The 21,728-nt window shown below is 39.2% G+C and overlaps 1 protein-coding gene across 9 annotated transcripts in view; it reads right to left on the reverse strand.

Annotated features, from left to right (window-relative positions):
- Positions 1-3,056: 3,056 nt before the first annotated feature.
- Positions 3,057-21,728, reverse strand: part of prdm16 (PR domain containing 16) — a 261,281-nt gene continuing 242,609 nt past the window's right edge. For 2 of the 9 annotated variants that reach the window (XM_079827671.1, XM_079827677.1), the window contains 11 exons: positions 21,545-21,580; positions 21,230-21,383; positions 18,793-20,317; positions 18,541-18,628; positions 16,594-16,763; positions 16,233-16,310; positions 13,187-13,356; positions 12,782-12,953; positions 8,899-9,120; positions 7,057-7,228; positions 3,063-6,007 (listed from right to left, as the gene is read on the reverse strand). In XM_079827671.1, the coding sequence (XP_079683797.1) occupies positions 5,873-6,007; positions 7,057-7,228; positions 8,899-9,120; positions 12,782-12,953; positions 13,187-13,356; positions 16,233-16,310; positions 16,594-16,763; positions 18,541-18,628; positions 18,793-20,317; positions 21,230-21,383; positions 21,545-21,580 (2,922 nt within the window). In that variant the 3' untranslated portion in view covers positions 3,063-5,872. Of the gene's footprint in view, positions 6,008-7,056; positions 7,229-8,898; positions 9,121-12,781; positions 12,954-13,186; positions 13,357-16,232; positions 16,311-16,593; positions 16,764-18,540; positions 18,629-18,792; positions 20,318-21,229; positions 21,384-21,544; positions 21,581-21,728 lie in introns of all 9 variants that reach the window. The other 7 variants (XM_079827678.1, XM_079827674.1, XM_079827673.1 and 4 more) reach the window with 6 other exon arrangements.

Raw genomic sequence — 21,728 nt, forward strand, 5'->3', positions numbered from 1 at the left:
ATGTTTTCTCTTTCACTTCCCTGTGCCTTTGTTGATACCCGACTATTGCATCTGCATATGTCATAACTCATGTAACTTCTGTTTTCTTCTCATGAGCTCCCTCTGTAGCTCTGGATGAAAGGATAATAGTACAGTAAGATGAGAGAGATCGCTCAAGCCTCCTCAGACCGCATATAATTTCATGGAACATGAATAGAAATGCTCATTCTTTCTAAAGAAATTTGATGTAAACAAATTATACTTTGTCAGATTTTTTCCAAATGTGTAAGCCTTTGGACTTAAAAGCCTTAATGGAGTTGTCTTGTGCATTCCTGCAATCACAAATAAATGGTAACAGGTGCACCTGAAAGGTATGTGTTCTCTTTTTATATGAAATGATAAAAACCATGTTTGAGTCAGCATGATGGATGTGCACTCCTGACACAAATTAAAACATTATTGTCACTGTAACATTTTTTATTGCAAAACATTGGTCAAATATTGATGCTGGGCCTGGAATCTTAAGTCTTTCAGTAGAAACCAAATCTTTAAGTAAAAACCAAACGTTCGCTTCTGTCACGCTCATCTAACTAGAATTCAGTCAGCTGAGTTGTGTGATATTCTATGGAGGTGCGTTAAGGGCATTTTAGGGTAGCGCTACTGGCCCGACAGTGGAAATGCAACTTGATTTTGACCTCGGTGCTTGTTAGCCCTGGCTCCCACTGGCCCGACAGTAGAAAAGCGGCTATTATGATGTTAAACTCACATGTAAATATTTGAATTTGGCAATAAATTAAATGCTCACTGTTCTTGTGGTGTCATAAATCCATAGTTATTTTCTGTAAACCTTTTCTTGCACTAGACCCTTACATACAGTGCCTATAGAAAGTCATCATACCCTGGGAAAACCTTCACTTTTTGTCACATTACTGGAAAATAAAATAAAATAAAAGTCTAACTTTTTTGAGCACATTATAACCCTCATCATCAAAGTGAAAATAACATTTTAAAACATTCTGGAGGATTATTAAAAATCGAAAAACTAGAATAACAGAGCTGGAAAAGTCATCAGTCCCCTGATTTAATACTTCACAGAGCCAACTTTATTTACAGCCCTTTTTGGATACTTCTTTACTAGCTTTGCACACCTGTATTTTGGAATATTTGCCCATTCTTCCTTGCAGAATTACTCAAGTTCAGTCAAATTCTGTGGTGAGCGACACCTTCCTATCCTTAAGCCATTGCGCTGTTCCTTTGGCGGTATGTTTAGGATCACAGTCGTATTGGAAGGTGAATGACCTGCCCATCTTCAGCTGTCTAGCAGAGGGATTCCTCAAGAATTTGGATGCACCTGGCAGCATCCATTTTTCCTTCAACCCTGACTAATCACCCAGTCCACACTAAAGAGAAACACCCCACCACAAAATTCTGCCACCACCATGCTTCACAGTAGGTATGGTGTGTTTTGGGGGGTGTACTGTGTTTTCTTTTCACCAAACATAGCTCTGAAAGAAAGAAGCCTTTCCTAAAAAAGTGTCACACTCAAGTCTCATTTGTGCTGTACAAAAACACACCTGGAAGACTCTGATGTCATCTGGAAAAAGGTGCTATGGTCTGATGAGACCAAAATTGACCTTTTTGGATTGAACTCCAATACGCTATGTTTGGCGAAAAGCAAACACAACACACCATCCAATACACACCATACCTACTGTGAAGCATGGTGGTGGCAGCATGATGTTGTGGGGGTGTTTCTCTTTAGTGGGGACTTGGTGATTGGTCAGAGTTGAAGGGATGCTGCCAAGTGCATCCAAATTCTTGAGGACCTGACCCGCATTCGAAAACCTGCATCCCTCTGCTAGACAGCTGAAGATGGGCAGGTCATTCACTATCCAACACGACTGTCCTAAACATACCACCAAAGGAACAATGCAGTAGCTTAAGGATAGGAAGGGTGAATGCCCTTGAATTGCCAAGTCAGAGCCCTGACTTAAATCTGATAGAAAATCTGTGGATGGACTTGAAGAGAGCAGCCCATTGCCGCTCACCACGGATATGACTAAACTTGAGCAATTCTGCAAGGAAGACTGGGCTAATATTCCCAAATCTAGGTGTGCAAAGCTAGTAAAGACATACCCCAAAAGTTTAATGGCTGTAATTAAAGCAGTTTTTTAATAATCCTCCAGAACTTTTTTTTATGTTATTTTCACTTTGATGATGATGGTTATAACGTGTACATACAGCTCATAAAAAGTTAGACTTAATTTATTTTATTTTCCAGGGTGTAATGTGAAAAAAGGTGACGATTTTCACAGGGTATGATGACTTTAGGCACTATATCAATTAGCACTCTTTTGGACTGCCAACAGAGCATAAAATCTGAAAATATCACATATCTTTACCCCACATAAAAACAGAGGTTGGGTAAACATACTGTAGGGAGGTTTTGCTGGAGTCAGAATGGAGCATACATTAAATCTTTATTCTCTTAGACCTTGATGTTCTGGTGACTTCACATCCCTTACATGCAAATTTATTGAAATTATTCAAAGAATTCTTCACCATTGTTTGCCTAGATTTGTACTCTGCACACTGTGGCCATTTTCTCAACCAACTGTCATCCTGCATGGCCCAATAAATCTACATGATTTAGAAAAAAAAAGAGAGAAAAAAAAAACATGCATTCATATAAAAAGCACACAGGTTTTTATTGCATATCAATTTCATGTATAAATTCTTCATAGCATTGGAAAGATTACATTTGGTATACATATCTATTCTACAGAATTAACATCAGAATCATGTCTTTTCCATGAAATTGCTCTAAAGTACATCTTCAGTAATCACAAGCATCAAAAAAAAGAACTTCAGAATTTCAGAATTTTCAGTATTATTCTACAATCCGTAAATTTTGTCATTATTTCTCTCCCACAAGCATATTGTTCAGTTCAATAACCATCTGCCCATAGTATTTAAGGCAGTAAACAGGACTTAAAGTCAAACCTACTAACCTAACCACATGTACAATAAGTGCATCTACAAATTCATTTTTTTTTTTTTATTATTTTTTTCTTTTTAATTTAAGATACACATTTCACAAATGGACACCATTATGACCTCTAAAACACAAGTCATGCACAATATTTTTTTTAATAAACATAACAGAAGCAATATACAACTCATATCCAAATGAAACAAGCACCATCTATTTTCAAACCCATGTTTAAAATGAACTTTCGGACATATCAATGTCATTTTTTTGAAATACTATACACTTTTTTTATTTAGAGAAACCACGTAATCTACGGGTTTTGAAATGATACGTTTGTTTGCAATGTAACAGTGGGCCAAGGAGATCTGTATTGTTCATTTTCTGACCATTTTTCCATGATGATTTTAACAGTGTGGGTCAATTTCTTCACCTACAGCGCTTGCTAAGTACAGTAGTATGTGACATGACTTCATACTCATAATTCCATTCCATCCCTAGAAATCCTATGCATCACACAGGCTTTTTACTCAAGGATATAGTGAGGAGATACAGTATGAAACAGGGTAAGAGTGCCACCTGGTAGTATATTCAAATACAACACTGCTGCAAGTTTTTAAACAGCGCGTTCTCAAGCAGATTCCCTGTGATATGCCAGTCAAATCCATCTTGTTTGGTTTGTATTCGCAGTGAAAACTGAACATTCCTAATGTTCAAAACCGACAAGCTCTTCTGGCAACGCTTGGATATTCTTTGCTGTTTTATTCAAAAGCATCTGATAAAATTGCCTGTTTGACCCATGAGTTAAAGTGCTTGTTAAAACCAGCCTTGCTTAGAAAAATTCATTAAAATCAGTACTAAGATAAGAGCACAGATGTAAAGGAAAGTATGTGTTAGGCAGACAGGGGTGCGCTTGATTTAAGTGCTGATTCCAGAGAGTCTTTAAACATCCAAAAAGAAGTGAGGAGAGGAAGTAAAGGTGAAATCCTGACCAAAAAGACATTCAATCAAGAGAAGTTTGACTCAACCTACATATTAAATCTACTCTACACATTCATGATATGCATTCAGCTGTTTACGATTCATTCGCTGGCTTCACAGTTCAGAGAAGTTGAATAAGGACTCATGTGTATTTATGGATTTGGGCATCTCTCAGAAACCACACCATTTGATCACAATCCCATAGTAGCCCTCTCACTTGCGGTGTCTTTTTTGGGATTATTAAGCATTTGAATTCAAATTTGATATGATATTTAGGACCAGCTGACAAACAAATGCGACACAGGAAACATGCAATTTGAACCCAGATATACACTGTCGACCCATTTTTTTTTTTTTTTAATGAAGATGTTTAACTATGAGTGATGAAATGTGTAAAAATGTCAAAATATAATGCCCCTCTATTTGAGTTACCTGATATTTTAATTACATTTTTTTTAATCACGCAGTGCCTACATTTCTAAATGGTTGAACAGATGCATCATAAACAAGACTTCATGATTATTATGTGCTCATAAAGGAAACACAGTCTTTTGTATTTCAGATTTTGGCAACTTTCTTTTCTACACAGAGCTTGAACAATTCTGAATTTCCATGATATTTCAGTAATTTCATTCCTTCAAAAGAGTGGGTGAAACAATTTTTTTCTTCATTTTTTCATGAATCAAAAAAAAAAAATCTAAATAAAAATAAATAAAAGACAAACACTCATCAATGTAAGTAGCAACAACAGAGGGAAAATAAAACTACTAACAGTGGAGGCGACCACTTGAGAAAGAAATGATTGTCAAAGAAAAGGGGGTTATTTGGCACACAACACTCTCTGCTACCAACTGTTAACTTAGTTTGTACATCATACAACAATATTGTACAAATTTGGTCCTTCACTAAAGAATTATATTAACATTTAAGCACAGATGTGCTCAAAAAGAAACAATACTGTTTACCGAGGAACAAATCACATAGAAAAAATCATAATATTACTGAATTCAAGAAGAAGATTTTCCAATTGCCCCACTGAAGAATAATTTAACTCTTAAAAACAAACTTTCAGTCGAGACTAAAGGCCTGTATACAGCTCAAATACTTACCATAACAACAATAATTACAATGACGATGATGCTATACACATGAACAACCGTGCTGCGTGATATATCATATGAAGATTCGGCTGCTTTTATCTGACTGGTGAGCAGCCGAAACAAAAATCACAAAGGTGACTTCCAGCATAGACTTTTTGAGCCAGTGGCTTGCAAACTGCGGTCAGACTTGGGGGAAAGTTAGCATGCTAGTTGCAGGCTAGACTTAAGTGCTTCTATTGCCATCGGAAATCAATGTTGATGCCTACACTAATGATCTACTGTAAGACTTCGGCTGTGAGTTATTATAAAGGAAACCTTGGTACAGTGCTGTAGAAAATCAACTTGAGAATGGAATGCAGTATAGAAACGGTTAAAATCTCCAGTTGAAGAAACGCATCATCTACCCTGTCCACTCAACCCGGCCTGTTCTTCTCCGAGAACATGGTAAAAAAAACCTTGAGAGCAGTCTCTGTGAAATGCATATAAGTGAAAATGAGGTGGAGAGGTGATTTTAGAGTCATTCGAACGCATCGCCCCCCTCTTGATTCAGCTGCTGAGGAGAGAACATCACTATAGTGGCTAGTTGCAGAAAGGAAAGATGCTGTATGGCTGGGATTCGATGATTCCATTCTTGCTTTTATGCTGTGTAATAAAACTCTCCCATCTATGATTGGTTCCTGTGTCTGTTTCACTCAACAGTACGTTCTCCTCCTTATGCTCATAGTGGTGGTTCATCTACTGTGGCATTGCTGGTCTTCATGTTGGTCTCTTCCCTCTCCTCCTTTCTCCCTCCATCTCTTCTGATCTCTCTTTTGTCTTGTTCTCAGATGTTGTTGAGGGGGTGAAAGGAGCTCGTTTCCGACGGCCCTCCTCCCATGTTGAGCCAGGCATCCAAGGAGTTCTGGGAGGATGAATGCAGATTGGCGTTCTCAGATAGAGAGAGCATCATTGCATAAGCCTGGATGAAGAAAACAAGGAAAGTTTCATCTCAGCGCCAAAAAACACATCGTCTTTTATCTATTGTCTTTCCAAATCCACGTGCTGTTATTTTCAGCTGCTTATTGAATACTCAAAAACTTATTTATCCGTGTTCCACAGCTGGGGAAAAAACAGCATGTGGGTTTGAAACCACTTTTTGGAAACATTGTAATGCAACCTAAACTGTAAACTATATAATATCAGTTGGATATAAAGCCTGTAAACATAATGAGGGATTCCAAATCAGACATTGTCTGGTCGATAAACAATATTAAAGGAAAACCATTAACTGGGATCACACATATAAGACATGTAACAACTCCACATGAAATGTTGAGACCAGAAGACAATTTAAAGTTAGATATACAAGGTAATGATACAGAAAGCTAATAGTGTTAGTTATGTTAATGTCATTCAGTTAATATCTGTATCAATGTTGAACATTGAAAATATTTATAAAACAAAATAAAAATGACAATGATTAGGTAGTGCAAAAGTTGCATGTCGTTAGAAAAGGTGCAAAAAATGTACCTTTAGGGGTACAACACTTGTCACTAGTACATCTTTGTACGTTTTTTACCCCTAAAAGGTTCACAGTAGTACCTTAAGGTACATATTTGTACTCCAAGGTACTAATATGCACCCTTTAAGGGTAAAAAATAAGGTACAAATACATCCTTTTAAGGGTACTGCCCGAGTGACGAGATGTTCTACCCCTAAAGGTACAATTTTTACACGTCTTCTAAGAGTGTAGTTTTATTATAGCATCTTTTTCTGCATGGGCTGATTCCCAAACTTATTTTTGTATATTTTTGCCTTTTTTATTTTCAATAATTGGCTTTTCTGACAAAGTCTACCACAAAACCCCTGGTTGGGAAACTCTGGAATACAGTAATGGCAAAACTAAAAAGAACTGTGTCCATATTCATAAGATGCTCTTTAACTCTCTGTCCTTCTCTGGACGTAATGAGAAGATAATATGGGCTCATGGCATATTAGAAGCTCTCTGGAGCAGGTACAGTCACATACCTGTGTTTTAGCCTGCCTGAAAAGTGTTTCTTTCAGCGCCTCCGACTCTACCGAGGTGCTAAAAATGTCTTTAATGTCATAGGGCTCCTCGCCAGCCTTATGGAATTCCAGGCCTTTGGGGAAACCAGCCAGAGGTTCCAGATCTAATAGGCCTGCATCCTCCTCAATACACCTGTACCGGGAAGGGGAGGGGGAAAGGGCCAGGGGTGTGGAGAGGGGAGGGGACCCTCAGTTAGCCCAAAAATTGAAATCTAAATATTGGAACTGGATGCATTTGAGGAGCATGCAGTGGATGAGATGGTGACGGGACATGAAAAATATAGGTGGGCATCACACTAGCGGATGAAAGCACAAAACAAATGGACACAGCTTTGGTGTCAAGAACTCTGTCCATGCAGAATTAAACGAGATGCTGGGAAACTCTGAATAAGTCTCCCTTGCTGTGCCACAAATATGCCACAAAATATTGATCATTGAAACATGGCATTCCAACAGCAATACTGTTCAAGATGAGAACAGCGAAAGAGTGAACGGAAATGCAACAGAACTGGATGCTCCAAATTCCATAATTCTATGGAATTGTATGGTTAAGTGTAACTGTTAAAGGACTATTTTTTTTGTTGTTTTGGCAAACCAAAGTTTCAATGATTAAACACATAAAATTGCTGATTAGTTATGTTAGTTATTGTTAAGAGGACTGACAGACGATGAGGCATCACAGTTGCAAACACTATGGGAAACAATGAACGTCTATTCAACAACATCTAAAGGTTACAATAATTCATATCGACCAGTGTTACACGGACACTCTGTTCCTCAATCTGGTGAGCTGCCTTGCTGTCTACATACTAATATTACATCTAATACTAAAACTAACTGAATTGAAACATTCAACACTGGGTATAATTTAGCTGGCTTCCTTTTGGAACGGGCGTTTTTCATTGCAAGTGCGTCTATGCAGCTCACTGGGTTTTGGAACAGAGGCTGAGCTATAGCATTGTAGGCCCATTGTTCGTTTGTTACAGTACATTTTTGTTCTCTGCAACTTCTGATCTTCTTAAATAAACACTCAACCAAAATTGAATCCTTTTCGTAGTATAAAATGTAAATGTAATTATATTCACAACTGGAGTCAAACAATATTTTTTTAATAAGATTTTTTTAATGTTTTTGAATGAAATTTCTTATAAGTACCAAGGTTGCATTTATTTGATCAAAGATATATTATTGCAATTAAAAAAAATAGTTTTTTATTGTAATATATTATAAAATGTAATTTATTCCTGTGATTTTCAGCATCATTAGTCACATGATCCTTCAGAAATCATTCTAAAATGCTCAATTATTGTTGATCCTCAATTATTAATAATGGGTCTTATTATTATCCATGTTAAAATAGTTTCTGTTGCTTAATATTTTTTGTAGAAACAGTGATACATTTTTTGAGGATTTCAGTAGAAAATGTTCACATCATTTATTTGAAATTGAAATCTTTTGTAACATACACATGTTTTCACTGTCACTTTTGATCAATTGAATGCATCCTAGCTAAATAAAATGATTAATTTCTTGTAATAAATAATATATATTACATTATTCACACTTAACACTACTCTCTATTAAAGTTAACATGAGATCAAAATCAAATCGATTAATGTTTCGGTATCAGAAATATTTAATCTGTGCATTTACTACAAACAAACAAATAATTTGCACCAAATAATTTTTTTGGCTAATGTCACAAAAGACTGTATAGGATTTAAAAAAAATGAGTGTTCATTTAAGTGAGAGTGGCTCTACTTAAGCTTTTCTTAAATAAACAGACAGATGTGTTTTGCTGACCTGCGTGTGTGTTCGTAAGACATAGGAAGAGGGGTCGGTTCCTCGTCCTCGTCGTAAGTGCCCTGCACCATAGTGGCGGGAGAGGCCGTCTCGTCCTGCGACTTTTCTGTCAACGAGCCTTCCTCATCTTCCTCATCTCCCTCCATCTCCTCTTCCTCCTCCTCCAGTTTGGAGACAGCGGGAGTGTGACTCTGCGGATGCTCCTCTTCTGTCAGCTCTGACCTGTAATGCCAAACAGTCCTCATTTAGTTTTTTCATACAAAAATTTTCATTGTCTTTTTGATGCTTTGTATTCAACAGGCTGATTTTACTACTGTACCTTTAACATGTCTACATGCAAACAACTTCTGTTTTTACTGGCTAAGCTCTTTGCAAACGAAATGAGTAAAACACCTATTTGAATACTTTGATTTTGAATACAAAATTTTTGTTGATATGTAAAGAGGGTGGTCATGAGACAATGCACAGCACTAAAAACAAACCAAAAAAACTTTTCTTAATCTGTGTTTTTGTCATGAGTTCCAGTGAAAATATAGGCTACACATCTGAAACTTTTGTTTGTTCAGAAGTTTTTTTCATGTAAATTTATCTTGTTTTAAGGATACTTAGATATTGTCCTGAACCAAAACCACGCTTTTGGAAATGAATGAATGGAAATAATTTTTTTGCAGTGTGATTTCTGATTCTGAATGATTATTAATTTGTTTAAATTCCATACATTGTGTGGGTGGATGGGCGAGGCCTACTACATAACTGTTTTACTTCAAAATGAATAATAGTGTTCTCCATAAAATGTCCCCTTTAAAATATTTGATTCTTACAATGGCCATATTTTTTGAGTGAAGCCATTTCCCAAGCAGAAAGACGGCTCCTGGTGTATGTCTTTTTTGTCTACATTTCAGTGCTTATTTTTCATGTTCAAAGCTATCATCTTGCATTTTCCTATCCAGGTTTCTACCAACTTGGGAATTAAACTTGAAAAACCTTTCAATTTGAACAGGAACTAAACACACACACACACAAAACATTGCACAAAAAAATGTGGTTACATATTTTGGGAATTCCTTAACATATCCCTGTAGGATTGAAGTGACACCAGATTTCTAATGGCCACTGGTGATGAGTGTGGAGTTCGGGAAATGGCTGACATCTAACAACACCTCCCCAAAATATCAGATAAAAAAATAAACTACTTTCACCCTGAGAGTCCATTGAGGTAATTCTCTCATCATAATCTGACTGCCAAATATCAGTGCTATGCTGGTCTCCGGGTTGCCATCCATCATTTTGGATTGGACTGTAATTCCCCTGCCTGGCCCGAGCTCGAAAACACAGATCCACGAATGACAAACACAGAGGTTTTGCAATTAATGACAGACGTTTCTTGCGAGCGTGGCAATGATGAATTGGCTAATTTCGGAGAGGCGAGACAGAGCGAGCTAGACAGGTCAGGAGCAATCATCATGGTTTGTCTCATTGCCACCAAGTTCCAGAAAAAAAAAACGGTTGTTCTGCAAAGCAGCTATCAGCACCGCGCCGTTCCACTACCACTCTTTTTCCAAACATTTCAGTTTATGATGTCATTGCGCATACCCCTCCAAAGTCGTTTTTACTTCAGCGCTCTGAAACGAACTTCTATTAAGGCAGACGAATGTCGAGTGCACCGGGAGGGGTGGTAGGGGTGGTGGTGGTGATGTGGGGGTGGAGTTGTAAGGTGGGTGGTTAAGCTATGTGAGGTGTAGACTTACCAAAAACGAAAAAAAAAGGAACAAGAAGAACTGCTTGTTTCCTATTTTCCATCATGCTTAAATATCCCATAATCAAATTTGCCCTGGCCTGAGAGAAAGTCCATGCCACGTGGGAGACAGCAGAGGTCCTGCCACAGACCTGCGCTTTGTCTCTCAGTCTAAACATGTCAGAGCGCTGTTTGCGTTAGCTCCAAAGGAGGGGGGGGGGGGTGCTCGGTCAATGCAGCACACAGATAAATGTCTCAGTCTGAGGGTCCCCTGATAGGGCTAAACCTGCAGCCCCCTACAGACTGACAGTCAAACTCAGACAGACCAGCCACACACACATTGAAACACCATTAACCCAGCTGCAGGTAAACCCCCATCATGCCTCTCTGCATATTGTGAAGAGAACAGATCACGTCTTTTTCCACTGCCATTCATAGAGGAAGTATGGAAGCTTGTTTCCACCACTGAATAAAAAGTAAAACATTTTTTTTTACATCTCGCAATTCTTGACTTTTTATCCCGCAATTCTTATTTTTTTCTGATCAATTATATTTTTTTTCTTAGAATCTCAGATATTTATTTGAGACATTTATCCAGTGCAATTCTTTTTTTTCTAAGAAGAGCCAGATAAAAATTTGCAATTGCGAGTTATAAAATTATAAGATATATTCAGAGTATATCTTAGAATATATATATACAATATATCAGAATTGACTTAATAGCTCACGATTGCGAGTTTATATCTCACAGTTCTGAGAAAAGAAGTCAGAAGTGCGAGATATAAAGCTGCAATTGCAAGAGAAAGTCAAAAGTCTTGCAATTCTGACTTTATATCTCAAAATTGCAAGCTTATATCCCGCATTCCTGACTTTATAACTCGCAATTTTCTTTAAAAAAAAGTTTTTAAAAAGTATTCCGTGGCGGAAACAAGCTCCCATAAGTAGAGAAAGGAAGAGTACCTAAATTTCTCATTCATAACTTTTGGATGGAGCTCTTCATTAAGGTATCAACTTTGTCTCTCCTAACATTCCATAGAAATAAAAAAATAAATAAAGATAAATTGTTGACACAGTAACTTAATTTGGCCAGGGTAGCTCAGATGTCGAGAAAGCTTCTGAAACTCTAGAAGAGGCAAATGTGAGACTGTGAGAAGTTTTTCCTCAGGAGAACAATTGAAAAGCAGGAGACTACCAAATGATCCATTTGGTCTGCTTCTAGTCTCAATGTTTTATAGGAGAAACAAATCAGATACTACATTTAGTATTATTTCCTACAGAGTAAAAAAGACAGAAGAAGAAAGTAAAAGCACGTTCCACCATGAATGCAGACTGGCTGCACAAGAGTGACAGAAAACGAGAGAGAAACAGGCAAACGTCATGAAATAAGATGCATGAGCGCATAGGGGAATATTGCAGCTGCCTGTCCATTTGAAGCGGGTGTTTCTGTGAGGCCGATTTGCAGGGAGACAAAACAGAGCACTTATTTGAATTACAGATATTAAAATGCCAGGCCTGCTTGTACGAGTCAGGACAGGACTATTGATCCCAGATGGCAGTGTGAGGTTTCAGTCCACGGCAGAGCTTTTAAGTGATGAGGTGGACGCATGGAGTGTGGAGGAACCGGCAAAATCGAGGAGGACTATTACACGTCTAAGAAAGAATTCATGTATTTGGCCATGTATCTGTTCGTCTACATTTGTCTGCATGAATCAAACTCCACAGCACCTAAACCCAAATCTGAAGCAACGTGAACCTGGCCACACACCGTCAGGCGTGCTGACGGTTCATGAATTTGGCAGTAATGAGCTTTTGTTTGGTGTTTTCATAAGGCGATGGAATGTGCTCCCTGATGTGTATCTGGCTGTGCTTAATTCAGAACAGAACTCAACAAGGTGAAATGACTCATTGAGATGTCCCGTTCCTCTGCCCACTGAAGGCAAAGTCTGTAATGGGTGCTGCCACACACACACACACACACAAACTCACACACACACGGCTAGTGAAAGTGAAGCAGGACCACAGTCCTCCACTAGAGAGCAGACTGTAACTTCATGACCAAGCGTGTCTGACTCTATACAGTAGGTTATGCGGTTTGTTGCCATAGTTTCAAAACATATTCTGTCCATGTGTGCGCTTGTGCATGCGTACCTTTTCTCTGAGGAGCTACAGGCCTGGTTCAGCTCACTATTGGAGATGAAGTTCCTAATCTCTGAGAAATACGAGTCCTCCTTCTCATCCAAAAGTGCATGATTGTCAGACTCAGAGTTCGGTGAGGAAATATTTGTTCCTAAATTCGAGAGGATCCCAGACTGCTGACTCACTACAATAAATAAGTAGATAAATAGATGAATAAACTGATCACTAAATAACTCATTAAACAAGAAAGAGTGAGGGAAATATAAACATGCATGTCATCTTGTCAAATACTTTTTACTTCTAACTGATAAAGACTATTAACATTGTAGATTTGCGTTCAAAATAAAATGAGATAATATATATAAATATTGATAAAATAAATAAATATTTGGAAAAATAGAAGGAAATTGATCTTACCTGGAATATTCTCATGTTCATGTTTCTTTAAGTGGCGGTCCAGATTGGTCTGTTGACCGAAGCAGCGATTGCAAAGATGGCACTTGAAAGGCTTTTCCTTGTTGTGAATGTTACGAACATGTCTCTGGAGGTTGGAGGAGATGCTGAATGAACGGTCACAGTATTTACATCTATGAAGGAAAGAAGGGGAGGGGGATCAAAGATTTCATATGAGGTTTCTGCTGGACTGAAAACAATGGTCAGAAGTCATCAGCATGCACACTGACACCATTTTAGGGCTTTTTATAATTTGTATAATTCCAATGTTTTCAACATATCTGTAGTTTCAGTCAAGTTTTGATTAGAAATATAGGACATTTTGTGGGAAATATTGCTTAATACTGTAGCTACCATTAAATATGTACAATGTTTAGTGACAATGACCCCACCAAGAGGCTGACAAAGGTAATGCGGACAGCTTTGCAGGTGTTGACCAGTGCTTTCTTCTATCAGAAAGCTCTTATTTCATTTGTACGTGAAAAAAACTCTCCCTTGCAATATGTGATATGAGATATTCTCTGTGTGCTAGAGTGTCTCAACAGTCACGGTTCGGCTTCCATCGCTGTGGCTTGCTTGTTTACAATGTCAGATCAGCCAGAATAGGCAGGAGAACATCAGTTTAATGTGCTGATAAACAAACATCTCAGTGAGGCAGTGTCAGGAGTTCGCCGGACAGTGCCTCCTTTGTTGGGTGGCCGGTGTAGCTTAGACTCCCGTGGTCGCTGCAAAGTTGACTTTCAGGGATAATTGCTTTGGGAAAATCGCTCGTCATCAAGTGCTCAGAATCAAGATGCAGGCCCCTTTTCATGTTGCAGTTTATTTGGCGAGCAAATGTGTGTGTGTGCTTCTGTACGAACCGATTTTCCAGACTTGGCACATCACGGTTCATAGAGAATGGTAAAATGCCAAGGCAAAGTCTTTTTTTTTAGCCAGTCTTTTCTGCCCCCCATTTTGTTTATTTTCATTACTTGGTCCAGAGGGACTTTAAATTACTTCATCATCTCAGTTCTTTTTTTCTCTGTTACAAGGACTGCACATGAAGCGTTACAATCCGAATGGGGTCTTTCAATGGTCAGACCTAGTGGGCCAATTTCGCAACGCAGAGTAGCTGATAGCATCTACAGCAGGCAAATAACCTACTACAATGAAGCCTGAAGCCGGCCCGCTCTGATATTGGCCTGACTCGGCCTTTTTTGCTGAAAGTAAGATGGGGAGATGCTGATGATGTCTGCTATTTGTTAGGGTAAATTGTTTCTAAATGAGCTAATCAGGGGATTGTTGTGAAGGAGCCAAGCATGTAGCGCCCGTGTCCCACGGGAGGCTCTCTATCTCGTTGAGTGTGTTCACAGGGCTCTATGGTAGATTTGTAGAACTCAAAGAGGGGTCTGATTCCGCCTGACCTTTTTTGTACGCTAAGAAAAACTTGTGTGAAACTGATACACGTTACAGAACTTCCAAGTGCTTTTAAGTAGAATGCCAAAATAAATAAGTAAATAAAAAAATAAAAGAAAGAAAATAACCATTTCGGAAGGAAACAATGCAGACACCTACATTTTTACACGTTCTGAAGAAAAGGCAATTAATGCAGAGTTGAAGTGTTGTGAGTGGTAGTCAACACACTGCTACTGTATGTGGCTGTTACGGTGTTCTGGGTAGTTGCTATGGCATTGTAGGTAGTTGCTAAATAGTTATGTGAAGTTAGTAGCTGTCTCTCCATTAATGTCTATGGATGAGCAAAAATCATTAAAGTCTGTTTGCTTAGAAAAGTAATAACATACGTCAAGAAGTCGCAAAATTTGAGGTACAATTAATGTCTGTTGCACAAACGGTCAGTGATGGGTTGAATATCAAAATGTATTACTTATGGTCAGGGGTTTGTACCAATCCCTAACTCTGAGCAATAGTAAAAATCATGTTTAAGCACCACAATTAAGAGATTTTCTCTTGTAAATTAATGTTTTTACTTGATTTGTTTTTCTGAAGGTGGACTGTTAAGAAGCCTTTGGCAGTAAAAGTCTTTCTTCTTTTACATTTTAGTCATGCCTAGGTCAAAATATCACTTAGAACTTTGAAAGCCCCCCATCTCCAAAGTGCCCTCACAGAGGACTTTCCACAGCTGGTTAGGAGCCAAATCAATGATAATTAAGCTGTTCTATAAACAGAGCGTGGATGTCTCCAGGGTGCTATTACCAGCCAACATTGTCCAGAGCTTGCTCTACCTCCAAAACATCTGCACAGACAGAATCAATCTTCTTTCTTTTTTGATCATGCTGCCTCTCATGTCTCATGTCTTTCATTGTTTCTGTGATATTTCTTAGAATGAGCAATGCTTGTATTGCAACACAATACGTCAGAACAAATCTCATGTGCTGGTCACATAACTTAAAAACTGTCTGTGAGTTTTTGTGTCTACTTGTATATTAGTCTCATAGACACATTTTGGTAACACTTTATTTTACACTGTTATTGTTACATACAGTATGTTACATGTAGTTACTATAGTAATAACTGTAAATTATGCATATTTACAAGCAACTAACCCTAAACCAAACCAAACCAATCCTAACCCTAGTTAGTTAGTACATAGTTAGTACATGTAGTTACTTAATATTACTCAGTACTTAAATATATAATTACAGTGTAACAAAGACACCTTAAAATAAAGTGTAACCCACATTTCCAATACAAGGGCTGTTCCAAAAGGTAGGCAGATTAAAATCAGCAACTGATTTGCTATGCATTTTTATGTGTATTATTGTGTCTTTAGCTTAGCAACAAGCTAACTCCAAACTATTGGAATAAATTGTGAGGTGGGTCTCCCTCACACAGGGGTTACAAAGCTTTAGAATTTCAAGACTGCATTTATATATATGTGTGTGTGTGTGTGTGTGTGTGTGTGTGTGTGTGTGTGTGTGTGTGTGTGTGTGTGTGTGTGTGTGTGTGTGTGTGTGTGTGTGTGTGTGTGTGTGTGTGTGTGTGTAAGAGTGTATGTATAAGAGTGGCTTACCTGTAGGGTTGTTCTCCTGTGTGTGTTCGTAAGTGCCTTGTAAGATTAGCTGACCTGGGAAAGATTTTCCCACAGTACCTGCAAAGGATGAAAACCACACTTTGATACAGTCATCTAGCATTGTTACAACTCTCAAATTCAGAGAGTTCTAACTCATTGTCTGGGGACATTCAATGTAAATTTTGATGTCTAACAAAACAAAAACAAAACATTGATAACTTTATCTCTGTATACTCAATTTCTCTATTATGTGTGCATTAATGTGTACTTCTGACTATGATAGAAATTATCTAAATAAAATTGTAGAGTTAAAGGAATCTTTTAAGGATGTGTTTACTCTTGTTTCATGAGCGACGCTCACCTGCAGGTGTATCGCTCCTTGCCTTTGCGTAAGATAGCATCGGAGAGAGAAGGAGGCGGGGAGCGGAAGTTAAAAAGATGGTGTGAGGGGTGCTGGAGGGAATTGGGAGCATCCAGTTTCAGAGCACTAAAGCTTTCCAACTTCTCAGTCATGTTTTCCATCGCAGACACCTGAGGAGAGAACATGAGGCGAGTTCAGAGAGGAATACTCTATGTTTGATGCACAGCTCAGGGGCTCATTTAATCAGAAACTTCTCTCGAATTGATTTTGTGTGAGATTAGGGTCCATCTGGGACTAAGAAACTTTTTTGTATTTGTTTAGGGCAGATACAAGAAGAACAAAATAATAGTGGTGCTGAGGAACTCTGACAGAGAGCCTGGGAGTTTGCATCATAACCAGACAGGATGGAAAGCTGGAGGAAGTTATATATCAGAAGGTCGAGTCTTGATTGTGCTGTTCAAGAGTGACCTCCCTAACCTATGGCACGTTGGCAGCCACTCGAGCAGCCCCTCGGGAGCCCCCGGCTCCTACTTTGTTCCCAACAAATCTCTGAGAGAAGCGTCTGAATGAGCCATTCACCTCCGTGAGCGGTAACCATACAATGCAGTTTAAGATACCCCTCGCTGATAGTACTTCCCCTGTTGCAGAACAAAGGCTTCGCTATGTGGCTCTATGGCCAAAAACAGCTTACATCCTTCCTACTTTTGGAATATGGATAAACACTGAGACAGACAGTGTGTTTAATTTATTTATACATGTCATGGTATCACCTTGATTCTTTCAGTGTTTTAGCAAAGAATATTCAAAGACAATGTGCTCTTGATAATGATTATACTTTCAAAAAAAAAATCATGACCACATATGGCTCTGAGACAAATATATAGCTAACATAATACACATTTTAAAAAATGCAGTAATATGCAATGAGACAGACAGACAGATGATAGATAGATAGATAGATAGATAGATAGATAGATAGATAGATAGATAGATAGATAGATAGATAGATAGATAGATAGATAGATAGATAGATAGATAGATAGATAGATAGATAGATAGATAGATAGATAGATAGATAGATAGATAGAAAGATAGATAGATAGATAGATAGATAGATAGATAGATAGATAGATAGATAGATAGATAGATAGATAGATAGATAGATAGATAGATAGATAGATAGATAGATAGATAGATAGATAGATAGATAGATAGATAGATAGACCACCTGTAGAAGTCAGAAAAAAATAGATTTGAATAAATAGGGGGTTGCTGAAAAGAGAGATGGAAAGAGCGAGAAAAGGTTTGGATTTGGGGGGAGGTAGGTCAGCATTGATGGAGGCCAGATTTACAGGTCAGATAAGACAGTTCCCAACAAGAGAGGCCATTCTATTACACACAAACACAGGAAGTCCCTGATCGACATGCAGACATTATCTAGGCAGCCAGAGCAAGAAAGAAATGCTAGGAAGTTATTAGCGGTGGGGACTCAACGGAGAACTTCCCAGAGACAATGGTCTACTCCAAAAGTATGTGGCATAATTTGTTTCAATTCAAAAGGCCATTATTAATAATATTTTCATTATTGTTGTCACCGTTCAAAGGTGGGAAAAGTTTAAAATACTAACACAAACAATGGGGGTTGTTTTTCTAAGCAAAAGATAACGAATTTTGAATGCACAGCATGCCAGAACAGGCAATACCTCTTTTGAGATTATCTTCATGATGAAAAATAATCTAATGAAAATAAATACCATCAGAAGTCAGAACTTTTTTAAAACATCAAGGCTTCCCTTGAACCAAACAGGCCTGAGGCGGAGGACACTGGGAATGTGTTTTGGCATCTCAGCATACTCCACTGTACTTGAATGCAATGAAGAGCAGGATCTTTAACAAGGCACAAGAGGAAATAAATCAAATATATGTAATAAAATAAAATAAAAATACCTGAGGATGGAAAAGTAGTGGTGCCGGCCTCAGGTACTTCTCCTTTAGAGCTCCTACTGGGTCTAATAGCTTCCTCTTCTCCACCCTGCTGGACAACAACACCAAGGGTTACGTACGAACGAAGGTTGATTGTAAACCTACTGGGTAACAATACTTTTTCAATAACTTGTCACATTTTAACATATCCTTAGCTACAGATTTGGATTGTCATTGTGTTGGGTTATACAATAAGGCCTACTCGGCTTGAAATACCTGTAGATGGGGTCCATGAAGAACGGCGAGGGCTTGGCGTAGTGGAGCGATGGCTGCTGCTGGGGAGGAGGTGGCTGGGGAAGGGATGTTTGTGGCTGAGGCATCTGGGGCTGATGCAAGTTCTGGGACTGAGTTAGTGATGGGTGTTCATCTTTAGCTGCTTTACAGTTCGCGCCATAGACGTGATTCTTGCGCTGTTCATGTGTGCCACCGTTCTGGTTGGCTCGGCTTCGACTGCCTATGCTAAGGTCCAGAGGCTGTTCCTCGCCAGGGGCCAGGAGGGTGTTGGATGGCAAGGCTGGCTTGCTGGGGGGTGGAGGGAGAGGTTTGACCTCCTTGGGTTTGGTGGTAAGGTCAAAGGGTGAATCTGCAGTGGCTGTGGGTAATTTCTGTATGTGCTCATGAGGGGATTTAGGCTCAGGTTTGAAGAACATGCCAGGATTGAGTGCTCTGTCTGTGAATGGGTACAAGGAATGTGGAAAGTTGGGCAGAAACTGGAAAGGAAACATGGAATGGTAGTTTAAGGAGCCCATCTTCTTCTCCTGCAAGCCCATAAATCCTGGGCCAAAATACTTTTCTGCAATGGAGGCAATGGCTTTAATGGAGTCAGTGGTGGCCCCGGAGGGTGGAAGTGCTTGCTCCTCTGGTGGTGGGAAAAAGGAATGCTGGGAGGAGAGGAAAGGGCGCTCACAAGGGAGGTTCCCTGAACTGGAGACAGATACTGAACTGCTGCTCACTTCATCCTGCTTGCTCTCCTGCATCGGTTTCCTTCTGCTCTTCTCCCGTTCGCTTTCTGCCTCACTTTCTAGGTCAGAGCCAGACACAGTGCCAGTGGTGGTGTCTAGATCTGTGCCACTAGATGTGTTAACATCTTCCAAGTCACTACCATCAGACATGTCGTTCATCTTCACTTTATTCTTGTTGTCTGAGAATGACAAGTCCAGTTTGGACTCTCGGTTCTCCTCTGACAGGCTGCTGAGACCACTTCCTACATTGCCATTGCTGTTGTGCATGGATGAGACCACGGAAAGAGTAGAAGCATCAAGAGGAGGCAGCTTCCCATCTTGACTGTTGCTAAGTGGGCTCTTGAGCAGTGGACTAGGAGGTAACAATGGCGGTCTAGGATATAGTGATGGGGGAAAGATCCCTGGGAAGCCATGGGACATGGCTGAGAATGCATGAGGTGCTGGGGAAAAGGGCAAACCTGCATGATGTGGCCTGGATGAGAAGTAATCACCGAAGCCAAGTCCACCATGGTTCAAGCCAGGATGAGACTTGGACTTGCCTAAAATAGGACTGGATGTCATTGGTATGCCCGATGTGAATATGCCTCCGGGATTATAATGGTTCTTGCCCTCGCAAAAGCGCCGGTGCTTGTTGAGGGAGGAGGTAGTGCTGAACATTTGCCCACAGTCTTTACACTTGATCTGGGTGCGGCAGTCTGCATGCATCCGTTTGTGACGACACAGGTTAGAGAACTGGGTATACGATTTGTGACACACCTCACCTGGGAGAACACACATGACTGGTTAATTCTATTAACATACTGTTTTCATTTGGTGTTCATTCAATAGAAGTGATAATCCGGCAGCTGATTAGATAAACCAATAAACTGTGCATGCTGTTCCACAATCATGTCGGAAGTAGCTAACTCTGCTCTAGGACAGCTTCCATCCTGCAGACTTCAGCTCCAACCCTAATCAGACACACACCTGAAACAGCCAGTCAAACTGTTCAGGATTACTCGGAAAATTAAAGGCAGGTATGTTGGAGCAGGGCTGGAACTGAAGTGTCCAGGAAGGCATACCTCCAGGAGCAGCGTTGGCTACCATGGTCTACATTGAACTCTACTCTGTTTTGAAGGTGAAAAAAAAAAAAAAAAAGGCTACACACGGCAATGTTATATGTAAAAAATATGATCAATTAGCATATGAATAACTTGTTGATTATATTCTTTATTAATAGAAGAACTAGTTCAACTAATTTTGTATACATACAAATACATGTACACTGGTACAGCATACATGCATTTGGACATGGACGGTAACACACAGAACATTGTGAAGCCAAGCAAAAAGAAGATGATGTTTTCTCAGTTTTGGTAAGAGGGCAGCTAAGACATGGCAGAGACATTTACCTCTAAACAATAAATCTGCCTTGGCCATATACAAGCCTTAATGGGCCCTCAAAAGAAAATGCACAGTTACAAAAAAAAAAAAAGAAGAAGGGTAAAATGGAGTAATTAAGAGAGCGAAAAAGAAAGCACGAAAGAAAAGCGCAACAAATGTAGAACAAAACAAAGAATGGCTCTAGAATTTCATTTAGTTTCTCTGACCTATAAAACAACAGCTGTCACAATCTTGGGGTGGAGCTAGCCGGGAGGTCTTTGGACACTGGTAATTGTATCTGAGGCTTAGACAAGACTGCTCAGACTTACAGATGAAAGGCTTGACACTGCTGTGTATGTGCTTGTGCTGCTTGAGGCCCGAGGAGGTGGCAAAGGTCTTGCCACACTCAGGGCAGGTGTGGGCTCGGGCACCGACGTGCTGAGAGCGGATGTGGCGCTGGAGGTTGCTGGGGTCTGTGAACACCTGAAGAACCCACAGAAATATCTCAACTTAGTGCCAAGTGTAAATATACAAATCTAACATTGTGTAAAGGCAATGTAAGATGAAAATGAATGAGCATTAATTGTACTGTTAGCATCATAATGTTTTCAAATTTGAAGTACATGGGAAGTGAAAAGTAATACTTTTGGAAAGTTGACGTCCTGTGGTGTGACATCCATCTAAAAGAATTTTAAACAAAATTTGGCTAATTCATTTTTTATAATCTTCAGCTTTCATGACCTCATATTAATCAAGAGACTACATGGAATGTTTGTACTGTTAAAAAATCATTTGTCACATGCAATGCAGGACCTTTTAAAACAAACT

This window comes from Gobio gobio (assembly GCF_949357685.1).
Source record: "Gobio gobio genome assembly, chromosome: 10".
Lineage (NCBI taxonomy): Eukaryota > Metazoa > Chordata > Actinopteri > Cypriniformes > Gobionidae > Gobio > Gobio gobio.